The sequence below is a fragment of the Pseudophryne corroboree genome, chromosome 3, assembly GCF_028390025.1.
Source record: "Pseudophryne corroboree isolate aPseCor3 chromosome 3, aPseCor3.hap2, whole genome shotgun sequence".
NCBI classification, from domain to species: domain Eukaryota; kingdom Metazoa; phylum Chordata; class Amphibia; order Anura; family Myobatrachidae; genus Pseudophryne; species Pseudophryne corroboree.
The window spans coordinates 475,503,027-475,517,459 of record NC_086446.1 but is presented as its reverse complement, the minus strand read 5'-3'; the positions used below and the strand labels follow the sequence as shown (position 1 = coordinate 475,517,459).

General features: G+C 46.9%; 1 protein-coding gene across 5 annotated transcripts in view; it reads left to right on the top strand.

Annotated features, from left to right (window-relative positions):
* The window catches only part of BPTF (bromodomain PHD finger transcription factor), a 313,494-nt gene that overhangs the window by 129,054 nt on the left and 170,007 nt on the right, over positions 1-14,433 (top strand). For all 5 annotated transcript variants that reach the window (XM_063960818.1, XM_063960817.1, XM_063960819.1 and 2 more), the window contains exon 12: positions 11,842-12,033. In XM_063960818.1, the coding sequence (XP_063816888.1) occupies positions 11,842-12,033 (192 nt within the window). The remainder of the gene's footprint in view (positions 1-11,841; positions 12,034-14,433) is intronic.

Here is a 14,433-nt window from a genome sequence, read left to right as displayed (position 1 = left end):
GACGTGGCAGCACAGGGCAGGAGACCCTAACATGTGCTGGCATACTCTCTCTCTGTCTCCCCAAAAGGCCTTGTGGGGGAACTGTCTTCAAAAAGAGCATCCCCTGTGTGTGTGTGTGTGTGTGTGTGTGTGTGGTGTGTCGGTACGCTTGTGGCGACATGTTTGACGAGGAAGGCTATGTGGAAACAGAGCGGGAGCAAATGAATGTGGGGTCGCCGCCGACACCTGATTGGATGGATAAATTGGAAGGTTTTAAATGATAATGTTAATTCCTTGCATAAAAGGTTGGATAAAGCTGAAACCTTAGGACAGTCGGGGTCTCAGCCCATGCCTGATCCTATGTCGCAGAGGCCGTCAGGGTCTCAGAAGCGCCCACTATCCCAAATTGTTGACACAGATATCGACACGGATTCTGACTCCAGTGTCGATGGCGATGATGCAAAGTTACAGCCTAAATTGGCTAAAGCCATCCGTTATATGATTATAGCAATAAAGGATGTGTTGCACATCACAGAGGAAACCCCAGTCCCTGACAAGAGGGTTCATATGTATGGGGAAAAAAGGCAGGTGGTGACCTTTCCCCCTTCACATGAGCTAAATGAGTTATGTGAAAAGGCTTGGGAATCTCCAGATAAAAAACTGCAGATTTCCAAACGGATGCTTATGGCGTATCCTTTCCCGCCAACGGACAGGTTACGCTGGGAATCCTCCCCTAGGGTGGACAAAGCTCTCACACGCTTATCCAAGAGGGTAGCCCTGCCGTCACAGGATACGGCCACCCTAAAAGATGCTGCGGATAGAAAGCAAGAGGGTACCCTGAAGTCTATTTATATACATTCAGGTACCTTACTAAGGCCGGCAATTGCGTCGGCCTGGGTGTGTAGTGCTGTAGCAGCATGGACGGATACCTTATCTGAGGAACTTGATACCTTGGACAAGGATACTATATTAATGACCCTGGGGCATATAAAAGACGCTGTCCTATATATGAGAGATGCTCAAAGAGACATTAGCCTTCTGGGCTCTAGAATAAATGCAATGTCGATTTCTGCCAGTGGGGTCCTGTGGACTCGGCAATGGACACGCGATACTGACTCAAAAAGGCACATGGAAGTTTTACCTTACAAGGTTGAGGAGTTGTTTGGGGAGGGTCTCTCGGACCTGGTCTCCACAGCTACTGCTGAAAAGTCAAATTTTTTGCCATATGTTCCCTCACAACCTAAGAAAGCACCGTATTACCAAATGCAGTCCTTTCGATCACAAAAAGGCAAGAAAGTCTGAGGTGCGTCCTTTCTTGCCAGAGGCAGGGGCAGAGGAAAGAAGCTGCACAACACAGCTAGTTCCCAGGAACAGAAGTCCTCCGCGGCTTCCACTAAATCCACCGCATGACGCTGGGGCTCCACAGGCGGAGCTAGGCCCGGTGGGGGCGCGTCTCCGAAATTTCAGCCACAAGTGGGTTTACTCCCAGGTGGATCCCTGGGCACTAGAGATTGTGTCTCAGGGATACAAGCTGGAATTCGAAGAGATGCCCCCTCACCGATACCTCAAATCGGCCCTGCCAGCTTCCCCCTTAGAGAGGGAAATAGTGTTAGCTGCAATTCACAAATTGTATCTTCAGCAGGTGGTGGTCAAGGTTACCCTCCTTCAACAAGGAAAGGGTTATTATTCGACCATGTTTGTGGTACCGAAACCGGACGGTTCGGTCAGACCCATATTGAATTTAAAATCCCTGAACATATACCTGAAAAGGTTCAAGTTCAAGATGGAATCGCTCAGAGCGGTCATCGCAAGCCTGGAAGGGGGGGATTTTATGGTGTCTCTGGACATAAAGGATGCATACCTTCATGTCCCCATTTATCCACCTCATCAGGCGTACCTCAGATTTGTGGTACAGGATTGTCATTACTAATTCCAGACGTTGCCGTTTGGTCTCTCCACGGCACCGAGAATATTTACCAAGGTAATGGCGGAAATGATGGTGCTCCTGCGAAAGCAAGGGGTCACAATTATCCCATACTTGGACGATCTCCTCATAAAGGCGAGGTCCAGAGAGCAGTTGCTGATCAGCGTAGCACGCTCTCGGGAAGTGTTACAACAGCACGGCTGGATTCTAAATATTCCAAAGTCGCAGTAGATTCCTACGACTCGTCTGCCCTTCCTGGGCATGATTCTGGACGCAGACCAGAAGAGGGTTTATCTCCCGATGGAGAAGGCTCAGGAGCTCATGACACTGGTCAGAGACCTATTAAAACCAAAACAGGTGTCGGTGCATCACTGCACGTGAGTCCTGGGAAAGATGGTGGCATCATACGAGGCCATTCCCTTCGGCAGGTTCCATGCGAGGACCTTTCAATGGGATCTGTTGGACAAGTGGTCCGGATCACATCTACAGATGCATCGGCTGATCACCCTATCCCCCAGGGCCAGGGTGTATCTACTGTGGTGGCTGCAGAGTGCTCACCTTCTCGAGGGCCGCAGATTCGGCATTCAGGACTGGGTCCTGGTGACCACGGATGCAAGCCTCCGAGGGTGGGGGGCAGTCACACAGGGAAGAAATTTCCAAGGTCTGTGGTCAAGTCAGGAGACTTGCCTTCACATCAATATCCTGGAACTAAGGGCCATATACAACGCCCTAAGTCGAGCGGAGACCCTGCTTCGCGACCAATCGGTGCTGATTCAGTCAGACAACATCACCGCAGTGGCTCATGTAAACCGCCATGGCGGCACAAGGAGCAGGGTGGCGATGGCGGAAGCCACCAGAATTCTTCGCTGGGCGGAGAATCACGTAAGAGCACTGTCAGCAGTGTTCATTCCGGGAGTGGACAACTGGGAAGCAGACTTCCTCAGCAGGCACAACCTCCACGCGGGAGAGTGGGGACTTCATCAAGAAGTCTTCACGCAGATTGCAAGTCGGTGGGAACTGCCACAGGTGGACATGATGGCATCCCACCTCAACAAAAAGCTACAGAGATATTGCGCCAGGTCAAGAGACCCTCAGGCAATAGCTGTAGACGCACTGGTGACACCGTGGGTGTTCCAGTCGGTTTATGTATTTCCTCCTCTTCCTCTCATACCCAAGGTGCTGAGAATCATAAGAAAAAGAGGAGTGAGAACAATACTCATTGTTCCGGATTGGCCAAGAAGGACTTGGTATCCAGATCTGCAAGAAATGCTCACAGAGGACCCATGGCCTCTGCCTCTAAGACAGGACTTGTTGCAACAGGGGCCCTGTCTGTTCCAAGACTTGCTGCGTTTGACGGCATGGCGGATGAACGCCGGATCCTAGCAGAAAAAGGCATTCCGGATGAGGTTATTCCTACGCTGATAAAGGCTAGGAAGGACGTGACGGCTAAACATTATCACCGTATATGGCGAAAATATGTTGCTTGGTGTGAGGCCAGGAATGCCCCTACGGAGGAATTCCAGCTGGGCCGTTTCCTTCACTTCCTACAGTCGGGAGTGACTTTGGGCCTGAAATTGGGTTCCATTAGGGTCCAGGATTCGGGCCTATCCATTTTTTTTCAAAAAGATCTGGCTTCTCTTCCTGAAGTTCAGACGTTTGTAAAGGGAGTGCTGCATATTCAACCCCCTTTTGTGCCTCCAGTGGCACCTTGGGATCTTAACGTGGTGTTGAGTTTCCTGAAGTCACACTGGTTTGAGCCACTCAAAACCGTGGAGTTAAAATTTCTCACGTGGAAGGTGGTCATGCTATTAGCCTTGGCTTCAGCTAGGCGTGTGTCAGAATTAGCGGCTTTGACACATAAAAGCCCCTATCTGGTTTTCCATATGGACAGGGCAGAATTGCGGACCCGTCCACAATTTCTGCCAAAAGTGGTGTCATCTTTTCATATGAACCAACCTATTGTGGTGCCTGTGGCTACTCGTGACTTGGAGGATTCTGGGTTACTAGATGTGGTCAGGGCTTTGAAGGTTTATGTAGCCAGAACGACTAGAGTCAGGATAACTGAGTCGCTGTTTATCCTGTATGCATCCAACAAGCCGGGTGCTCCTGCTTCAAAGCAGACTATTGCTCGCTGGATCTGTAACACGATTCAGCAGGCTCATTCTGCGGCTGGATTGCCGCTTCCAAAATCAGTAAAAGCCCACTCCACAAGGAAGGTGGGCTCTTCTTGGGCGGCTGCCCGAGGGGTCTCTGCATTACAGCTTTGCCGAGCAGCTACTTGGTCAGGTTCGAACACTTTTGCAAAGTTTTACAAGTTTGATACCCTGGCTGAGGAGGACCTTGTGTTTGCTCATTCGGTGCTGCAGAGTCATCCGCACTCTCCCGCCCGTTTGGGAGCTTTGGTATAATCCCCATGGTCCTTATGGAGTCCCCAGCATCCACTAGGACGTTAGAGAAAATAAGATTTTATTTACCGGTAAATCTATTTCTCGTAGTCCGTAGTGGATGCTGGGCGCCCGTCCCAAGTGCGGACTTCTTCTGCAATACTTGTATATACAGGTTGAGTATCCCATATCCATATATTCCGAAATACGGAATATTCCGAAATACGGACTTTTTTGAGTGAGAGTGAGATAGTGAAACCTTTTGTTTTTTGATGTCTCAATGTACACAAACTTTGTTTAATAAACAAAGTTATTAAAAATATTGTATTAAATGACCTTCAGGCTGTGCGTATAAGGTGTATATGAAACATAAATGAATTGTGTGAATGTACACACACTTTGTTTAATGCACAAAGTTATAAAAAATATTGGCTAAAATGACCTTCAGGCTGTGTGTATAAGGTGTATATGTAACATAAATGCATTCTGTGCTTAGATTTAGGTCCCATCACCATGATATCTCACTATGGTATGCAATTATTCCAAAATACGGAAAAATCTGATATCCAAAGTACCTCTGGTCCCAAGCATTTTGGATAAGGGAGACTCAACCTGTAGTTATTGCTTAAATAAGGGTTATGTTGTGGTTGCATCAGGGTTGATCTGATGCTCCGTTTTTGTTCATACTGTTAACTGGGTAAGTTTATCACAAGTTATACGGTGTGATTGGTGTGACTGGTATGAGTCTTGCCCTGGATTCCAAAATCCTTTCCTTGTACTGTCAGCTCTTCCGGGCACAGTTTCTCTAACTGAGGTCTGGAGGAGGGACATAGAGGGAGGAGCCAGAGCACACCAGTATCCAAATTCTTTCTTAAAGTGCCCTGTCTCCTGCGGAGCCCGTCTATTCCCCATGGTCCTTACTGAGTCCCCAGCATCCACTACGGACTACGAGAAATAGATTTACCGGTAAGAAAATCTTTTTTTTTATTTTTCTCTTTTATACTGGCCCAAACCCTCCGAACTAAAGGGAGGGTGCAGGTTTTTAAAGGAAAAGATGGTAAAGGCCCGATCCCACCTAAATGAAAGGGGGGTGCAGGCTTTACCAGACGAAAAAGCTGCGTCCTCTAATAAAAGGGGGACAAAGTTCAGGTTTAAGAATAGTGCTGCGTCCACTAATGAAATGGGGCACAAAGCCAAGATGATTTTGAGAGACAAGATCCCTTGCATCTCCCTACAGGAGATCAGCATCTGTAAGTACTGGTCGTATATGAGATCCCTTAGCCTAAAGATCCCTCAGCCTAAAAACCCTTCTTAAGTGATAGTAAAAGTTCCCTGACAGTGAACACTGGCCTCCCCTGTTAAACTGTGGGGAGATCAGAAGCGCCGCACATAGCTCCCGTTTAACTAGCAGATGCGCTGCACGTAGCCATTTCAGAGCAGAGGGCGGGCCAGCCGGAGCGCACAGCTCATTTACAGATAGAGCTGTGCTCCGGAGGATGGCGGGGAAAGCACCGCTACGCGTAGACGGGGGCAGCGAGTGTCTAGCGCTTCTCGGTTACACGCGCTGCGGGGGGCGGTTCCACTGCACGCAGCGCCCCACAGACAGCCGGATCCGAGTTTGTTAAAATGGAGGAGGCTGGCAGCAGAGCAGCAATCGGAAAAGGTAAAGGGTTTATTTAATAGCGGCCCCCTAATATCTATTAGGTACTGGGTACACACATGGATGTTGCCTCATAATTTGAATGGCGGGCATTTTAGAAATACAGTTTTGGCGCAAAGTTAGTTACAGTGGGGGGGGAGGGGGGGGGGTTACTCCCTACCTAAGAAAGTCAGCCAATTAGCTCAGGGGGTGGGGCCCCTACATTAATTCAGGCTGTTGAACATTATATAGGGAGATGCTAAAAGGGATCTCCTGTATTTTCATCATTCAATTTTATATTTTCAAAGGACTTCCATGACAAGGATCCTGAAGAAAATATGAGGAAGCGATTGAACGTCAACCCCAACATAACAACTGAATTACAGTTGGGTGTGCGAGTGGGGCAAGACGGCTGGTGTTTTAATTTATTTAATTCTTTATTATAAATTTATTTTTTGTCCTGCTCCTTTTATATATAGATAGATAGAGAGAAGGGAAAGGTAATTCCGTCCGAATCCGAAACCTAAAGGTGTAATGGAACCGTCGCTTCCGTCATTTCTCAGTCTTTTTCTTGCTAGTTTAAAGGGGGAAAACGCTGCGCAATTCCCTAGTAAGGGGTTTAGACAGCATGTCTAAAGCACCAACCAAGACCTCCAAGACCTGTTCTGTCTGTACGAAAAGTAACAGGAAAGGCACGCGGGTTGGCAGTTACGGGGTGGGCGACTCCTGCTAAGACAAGGACGCTCCACCTGGGAGCAATGCTATGGCTAAGATCACAACCTTACAAATAGAATCTCCAAGGAGATGGCGGACTCACGCAAGCAGCAATCGGAATAGGCTGCGGGATTCTCAAAGACGATGGAGGACTTTCTCATCAGGTTAACGCCGCCCGCACAAGCAGAAACAAATGTGCGCAGGGCAGTTAAAAGATCTCTTCCTATTAGGTGAGTTAATTGAATCTAACCTAGACCCCGATTTCCCAGAGAAGACACGGCAGTCTCGGGTCTTGATTCTTTAATTGAAGCGGTGACGGAGATCCTGAACTTTAAAGTAGAAAAAGTAAAGGAGCCAGTAGAATTCGAATTGTTCGAATCCCAAAAGCCGTGTTCTGCAGTTTTCCCATTCCTACATCCCTCAAATCTCAAATGGAGGAGGCTTGGAAACAACCTGACACACGCTTTCAATTTCCGAAAAGGGTTTCAAGTAACTTATTCCCTACCTAAGGGTGTAATGGATAAGTGGGAGACTCCACCTGTAGTGGATTCGTTCCTAGGACGGTTGTCGGAGAAGACAATTTTACCAATTCCTAATGTAACGACTTTAAATCTGAGGCATCCTTTAAAGTAAATTTTCGTAGCAGCAGGTGCAGCACAGAGACCTGCGATCATCTGTGCTTGGGTCAAAAAGGCCATGGGAACATGGTCTGGGCGTATTGTACAGGCTATTGAGGAGTAAGATAGCTTGGAAGAGATTACCCAACTGGCGGAACACATTAGAGAATCTGCTTCATACTTATGTCAAACCTCAAAGGATCTTAGCAAAATAGCTTAGCGCATCTTCGCATCGGCCATATCGGCTAGACGGATTTTATTGCTCAGAGAATGGCACGGAGACTCTGACACCAAGCAGGCGGTAGAATCTAGCCCCTTTGGAGGTGAGATGCTTTTTGGTTCAGAGTTGGACAAGTGGATTTCGCAGGCTACAGCAGGGAAGTCCACCTTTCTGCCTACTCTTTATACGGAGCCGCTCCACAGGCTAGGAGAGGTTATTCGGGACCAGCGTGTGATTCATTTAGATCACAGTCCTTTCGAGCCCGATGAAGAGTTTTCAGTACACAGGTACGTGAGGGCAGAGAGCAGGATCAGACTGCTGACAAAACCGTGGCGTGACGGCCTCCCAGTTCTCCTGGGATCCCTCTTGGTGGGTGCACGTCTGGAAAGTTTTCGGGACATCTGGGCCAAAGCCTCATAAAAGCTTTGGATAAACCACTTAATCTCCCAGGGGTGCAGTGCCCTCAGAAAGCAAAAGCACTGCTGACAGCAATTAAAAAATTGCTACGGTCAGAGGTCATTATTGCGGTTCCCACCTCTCAGAGGAACGGGTTTCTATTCCGATCTTTTAGCCGCGACAAAGCCAGATGGGACAGTCAGGCCGATACTCAATTTAAAGGTTTTAGACCAGTTTCTAAGGGTCTGTAGATTCCAGATGGAATCAATCCAGTCGGTCATTGCAGGCTTAGAACAAGGCGTATTCGTGATATACATGGACATAATGCATATCTACATATCCCGATCTGGGCGTCTCACCAGGCTTACTTAAGGTTCGCACAGGCGAAGGATCAATACCACTTCAGGGCCTTGTCGTTCGGCCGATCATCGACCACTAATCTTTACTATGATCATGGCAACCAGGGTTGCAGAATTGAGATAGATGATCTACTAATCTGAGCATCCTCTTGGGAACAGTTGATCGAGAATGTTAAGACATCTCATCTATTTCTCATTTCACAATGGTGGATTGTGAATTTCCAGAAATCCAACCTCAGGTTAACTCAATGGATTCAGTTCCTTGGTCTCATTGTGGGCACGGTACAATTGAGAGTATTCCTACAAGAGAATAAGGTCAAGGACCTGCAGAGATTGGTGGCTCAGGTGCTGAGGTCACAAACTGTTTCTCTACACCTCTGTGGGCACCTTCTCGTGAAGATGGTGGCGTCTTTCGAAACTCTCCAGTACGGCAGACTTCATTCCCGACCATTCCAGATGAACCTCAGTGCTCAGGGAGCAGGGTCACACTGGCTTTTACATCGAAGTATTTAGACTTTCACCGCGCGTAGGACCCTCCTTAAATTGGTGGTCGTCGCGCAGGTATCTCGCATCAGACGAGATTCGGCATTTGGGATTGGAGAATCCTAACAACGGATGCCAGTCTCAGAAGCTGGGGGACTGTCCTGGAGGGGCATCAGTTTCAGGTGGACGCCATGAACATTCTTGAGCTGAGAGCGGTTTACAACGCGCTTCTCTTAACCAAAGACTTAGACAGGGGTCAACACTTAAAGATACAGTCGGACAATGTCACGACGTCAGTTTACATAATCCGTCAAGGAGGATCAAAGAGCAGGATGGCGTTACAGGAAGACACAAAGATCTTGTTGTGGGCAGAAGGACGAAGCATCATCCTCCCGGCAGTGTTCATTCCCAGTGTGGAGAACTGGGAAGCAGATTGTCTAAATCATCTGGACATGCATCCAGGAGAGTGGTGCCTACATCCACGGATTTTCGACATGGTGGTGAGGAGATGGGGTCTATCTCAAGTAGACCTAAAGGGGTCTCGGCAAATCCATCAGCTGCCCAGATATGTGTCCAGGACAAGAGATCCAGCAGCAGAAGGAGTGGACGCATTAACACTTCCTTGGTGTTACAAGACGGTTCACATTTTCCCACCTTTCCCACTCATACCCAGGTTTCTGAAAGGCGTGAAACGGGAACGAATGTGGGCGATTCTAAACGCACCAGATTGGCCCCGCAGGAGGTGTTACTCAGACCTGCAAGGGTTACTACGGAGGATCCTTGGCGGTTACCTCAGAAAGAGGACCCGTTATCTCAGGGACCGTTCCAACACCAGACCTGCACAGGATGCGTTTAGCGGCGTGGCTATTGAAATCCGAATCTTAAGCCACGGAAGTATACCAAGAACGGCCATTCCTACAATGATTGTCGTTAGGAAGCCGGTCACAGCCTTGCACTGCTACATAATTTGGAAGAGATACATGGACGGGTGTCAAGAACGTGGGTGGAATTCGACGAACTTCCACTTAGTCAGACTTCTACTTTTCCTTCAGGCCAGTCTAGAAGTAGGACTGAGACTGGGCGTTCTGACGGTTCAAATTAGTCTCTCTCCATATTTCAACGGCGGTTGGCATCCTTGCCAGAGGTTCAAACCTTTTACTGGGGGTTCTGAGGATACAACCCCCCTTTTTCGTCCTCCCGCTGCGCCATGGGACTTAAATTTGGTGTTGGAATTTTTGAGATCTCCAACTTTTCAGCCGTTAACAAGAATGGACCTGATATATCTCTCTTGGAAGGTCACATTATTGCTTGCCTTGGCTTCAGCCAGGTGGGTTTCTGAGTTGGGAGCCTTATCGTGTATAAGTCCCATTTTAATTTTTCATGGGTTAGGGCGGGATTCCGTATAAGAGTGGATTTCCTTCCTAGGGTTGCTTCGGGGGTTCATGTAAACCAGCCAATCGTGGTCCCATCTTCCTAGGGTCTCGCAAATGTCCTTGGATGTTGTCCGAGCTTTTAGGGGTTTACGTGCAGGTTACATCGTCCTTTCAGAAAGTCGGACCATTTGTTTTGTTCTTTATGATGGGCCAAGGAAGGGTTGACCAACATCTCTACAGTCTTTGTCTAGACTATTTAGACTTGCCATTCGGCAAGCTTATATTTCCTGTAGCACACAGGTTTCGGTTCAGGCGGGTGCTCATACCACCCGATCAGTGGGTGCCTCATGAGCGGCTACCAGTGGTGTTTCCATTACTCAGCTTTGCAGAGTGGCGGCGTGGTCTTCAGCCCACACGCTCGCAAAATATTACATGTTTGATAACTTTGCGTCCGGAGACTCTAAGTTCAGACGTTTAGTTTTGCAGGCCACCGACAGCACTCCCTCCCTGGGGGATAACTTTGGGACGTCCCCTAATGTATAAGGATGCTCCAGTGTCCCCTAGTGGATGAAAGAGAAAAGAGGATTTTGGTACTTACCGATAAATCCATTTCTCTGAATTCTCTAGGGGACACTAGACGCCCGCCTCAGTGCTGTCAACCTGCTGTGTTCAAAGTTCTTGTTCATACAGTTTGTGCAAACAGCGTTAGTTTTTTTTCGGTTAAGAGTTTCTTGGGTGCGGTTTGATCTGATGTACGGTTCGGTTCCTCGCCATGTGCTATAGTATCATGTCCTATTCTCTCAGTCAAATTTTCATAACTGAGGGAGGAGGGATGTGAAGGGGAAGGAGCCGGCTGTGCAGACAATGCTAATTTTAGATTGTGCCACACCTCCGGTTGCAAGCTTCACACCCTAATGTATAAGGATGCTCCAGTGTCCCCTAGAGGATTCAGAGAAATGGATTTATCGGTAAGTACCAAACTCCTCTTATACTGTAATGATCGTTTAGTGCATCTGCACCCCTTTTATCTGTGTATTATACATAAACCAACCAATTGTGGTTCCATTGTTCCAGGGGAGGGTCGGATGACTTTTCCCTGGATCTGGTCAGAGCTTTAAAGGTGTATGTACAGGCTACTACTCTCAGGAGAACAGACATCTTGTTTGTTCTGTATGATCGCCTCGGGAGAGGCTTGCCAACTTCAAAACAAACCTTAGCTAGATGGATAAGACTGACCATCAAGCAAGCATATCTCTCAAACTGTAAGAGTGTTTCGTTTCGGGTGGGTGCTCATACCACCAGATCTGTGGGAGCTTCTTGGGCTGCAGCTAGAGGAGCTTCTACTGCCAAACTTTGTAGAGCGGCAACGTGGTCTTCAGCGCACATGGTCACTCGTTTTTTCATATTTGATACCTTTTGCTTCTAGAGATTCAAATTTAGTTTTTTTGGTTCTTGAGGCAGCACGACCGCCTGTGGGAGTATCTTTGGAACGTCCCCAGCTGTATAGATCTCCTGTGTCCCCTAGTAGATGATAGAGAAAAGAGGATTTTGGTACTTACCGATAAATCCATTTCTCTGAATCCACTCGGACACACTGGACGCCCACCTCGGTGCTGTCAGCCTTTGTGTTCTTGTTAAATTTGGTCAAACAAGTTTGTATTATTTTCCTGTTTGGACAGTTCTTGGTTGTTTTTTGACGTTGTGATATATATTTGGTTTCTTCCCGCAATGCGTGACTCCTTATTTGTTCCAGAAAAGAATAGTGAAAAACCGGAAAGTAAAAATGAGGATGAAATTCATGAAAAGAATGCAATAAAAGTAGAAGCTAATGCTGTGAAAATCAAAATGGAGGAGGAGGAGGATCGAAGGGACCAAATTAAAAATCAGATTGAGGCCAGTGAGAGGAAGCATATGACAGACAATGATGCCACATCTACAGAGAAAGGTAGGATCCTACCATCTAATCAGTAGCCTGCATTAGTTGGCAAGCCACTGCTACTGTGTTTACTATTGCGGTTTTAGGCTGATAAGGAGTTTAGCAGTAGCACATTCTTATGTGTATTTGAAATGTCATCAGCTCATATTTCTTACTCCATCTGGGGGACATGCCTGACCGTGGGGGTTAGTGAGGGGTGCAGAGTTAGTGCTTAGTAGGTTAACCTTCTTGTAGTATATAAGCTCCTTCCCTTCATCCCCTTCCTAATTTTTTATTTAAGTGCTGAAGGAGTAGGTCAGCACAAGGTTAGCTAGTTGTTTTCATTATTTCTTGTCTTTATTCTGTTTTTACCTGCCACCCTAGTCTTGTTTCTTTCTCTCTCTCTCTCTCTCTCTCTCCTACCATCCCTATCTTATCTGCAAAGACAAGCTGGAGGTCAGACATCTCAGGGCTGCACTGTGAGAGGGGGGGGGGGGGGTTTGTAGCCAGAGATTTACCTAATGGTCTCTTGGTTAAATAACAAAATGGCCAAGTTTTGTTGCAAAGTCAGGGATCTGTTGGCCTTTGTAATCGATGCTGAGGTTGTCCCTTTGCTATGTTTGTCCCTTGGAGTTTTCGTATGGCTTACATTTTTCCGCCGATACCCGTACTTCCTAATTTTTGAGGGCGGCTGTAAAGAAACGGATAGAATTCTATCAGACTGTACCAAACAGAGTTTGGTACTTCGATATAGTAAGCATGGCAGTGAGTCCAGGGATCAAACTTCAACTTCAATAGCACATGTTGTCTCAGGAGCCAATCTTAAAAGACAAGGGTTTTTCAGATTCAGTAGTCCAGAATATGATCAAAGCCAGAAAGAAAGTGATTTCAGACAATTATAGAGTTTGGAAGCATTATGTTGCATATAGTAATAAGAAGACTGTTTCTTATTCCTCTCTTTCGTTGCCAAGAGTTCTGTCTTTTATTCAGGCATGCCTCGAGGTGGTTCTTAGGGTATGTTTGCCTAAGGTGCAGGTATCAGCCCTATCCATCTATTTTCAAATGAGACTGGCTCTGATCCCTGAATAAAGACTTAATTTAAAGGCCATATTGCATATACAGCCACCATATAGGCAACCCATAGAGCCTTGAGATTTAAATCTTGTGTTGTCAGTGCTTAAGTCACCACCCTTTAAACATTTGCAGGAGGTGGTCATTAATGGGTAATGTGTAAGTTATCGTTTTGCTATTTTGTCAGCTAGAAGAGAATTAGGAGTTTTATCCTGTAGATCTCTATTTCTGTTTATTCACGAAGATCGGGCAGTATTGGCTACCTTCTTTTCATCCTAAATTAGTGTCAGCATTTCATCTTAATTAGGAAGTCATAATTCCAACTTTTTGGTTAATCATGCAAAGCAACGGATTATGGCCACTTGTCTATGTTAAGGCCCCATACATCTAATCCCCTATTCCCCTACCTGGCCGGACCCACCGATAGGCGATCATCAATGAATTTGGGAAATTCATAATTTTCAAAAACCCTGACCTGATCCTGACTGTTTTTGGTCGTGCGGGGGGAATCGAGATTTTTTTTTTTTTTAAGATGTTTAATATTCCTGTTTTCCCAAATGTTGCTGATGCATGGCAGTCTTTAGACATTGTAGGTGTATTAAGTATTTATCTGGAAGGGACAACCAGCATAAGAAAAACTGATAGTTTATTCTTATTACTACCATAGGGGCAACTTTTGTACATCCCCATTCTAAAGAGTGTCCCCTAGCTAGAGGTAGGAGAAAATAAGATCTTAGATAACTTTTCTCAGAATCCATCTTGGGGACACTACTAGCACTCCCTTATTTGGTTGTTCATGTGAGAAGGATGGGATTCTGTCCTTATTGCTCTTGCAGTACCTGGGGGACACTGGAGAGCTATGGGAATAGCCGCTACTGAGGAGTCTGGGCACTAGATAGTTAAAGCTTTCAGGTCAGCTCAGGCTTCTCCCTTATACCCTAGTGCTCTCTAGTGCTCTTACTGAGCTACAGCTAAACTTATTAAGCTTTCATTTTTAAAAATTATTTTTTACAAAGAGGAACTGGTGGCATGCTCACATTGCTAGCTCATTTTTTCCTGGCATCGGTAGAACAGTGCTCCATCAACTGAGTTTGCTGCTCTGCCCATACAGCTTTCCAGTCCGGATGCTGTAAATATGTAAGCGGCTTCCCACTGACTGGGAGCTGGGTAGTAGTGGCAGACCTCCTGCTGTGTGGGGGTTACATGCGGGGCAGTGAGGGCCCGGTTTGCTGCTCTATCACTAGACCCCCAGGGACAATTTAAACTCATAACAGGGCACTGTTTCTTATTGACAGTGAGAGGTCCCTCGCAGGCCATGTAGAGTGGGTCAGGGGCCTTCTCCCTGTTCTCCCCTCCTCG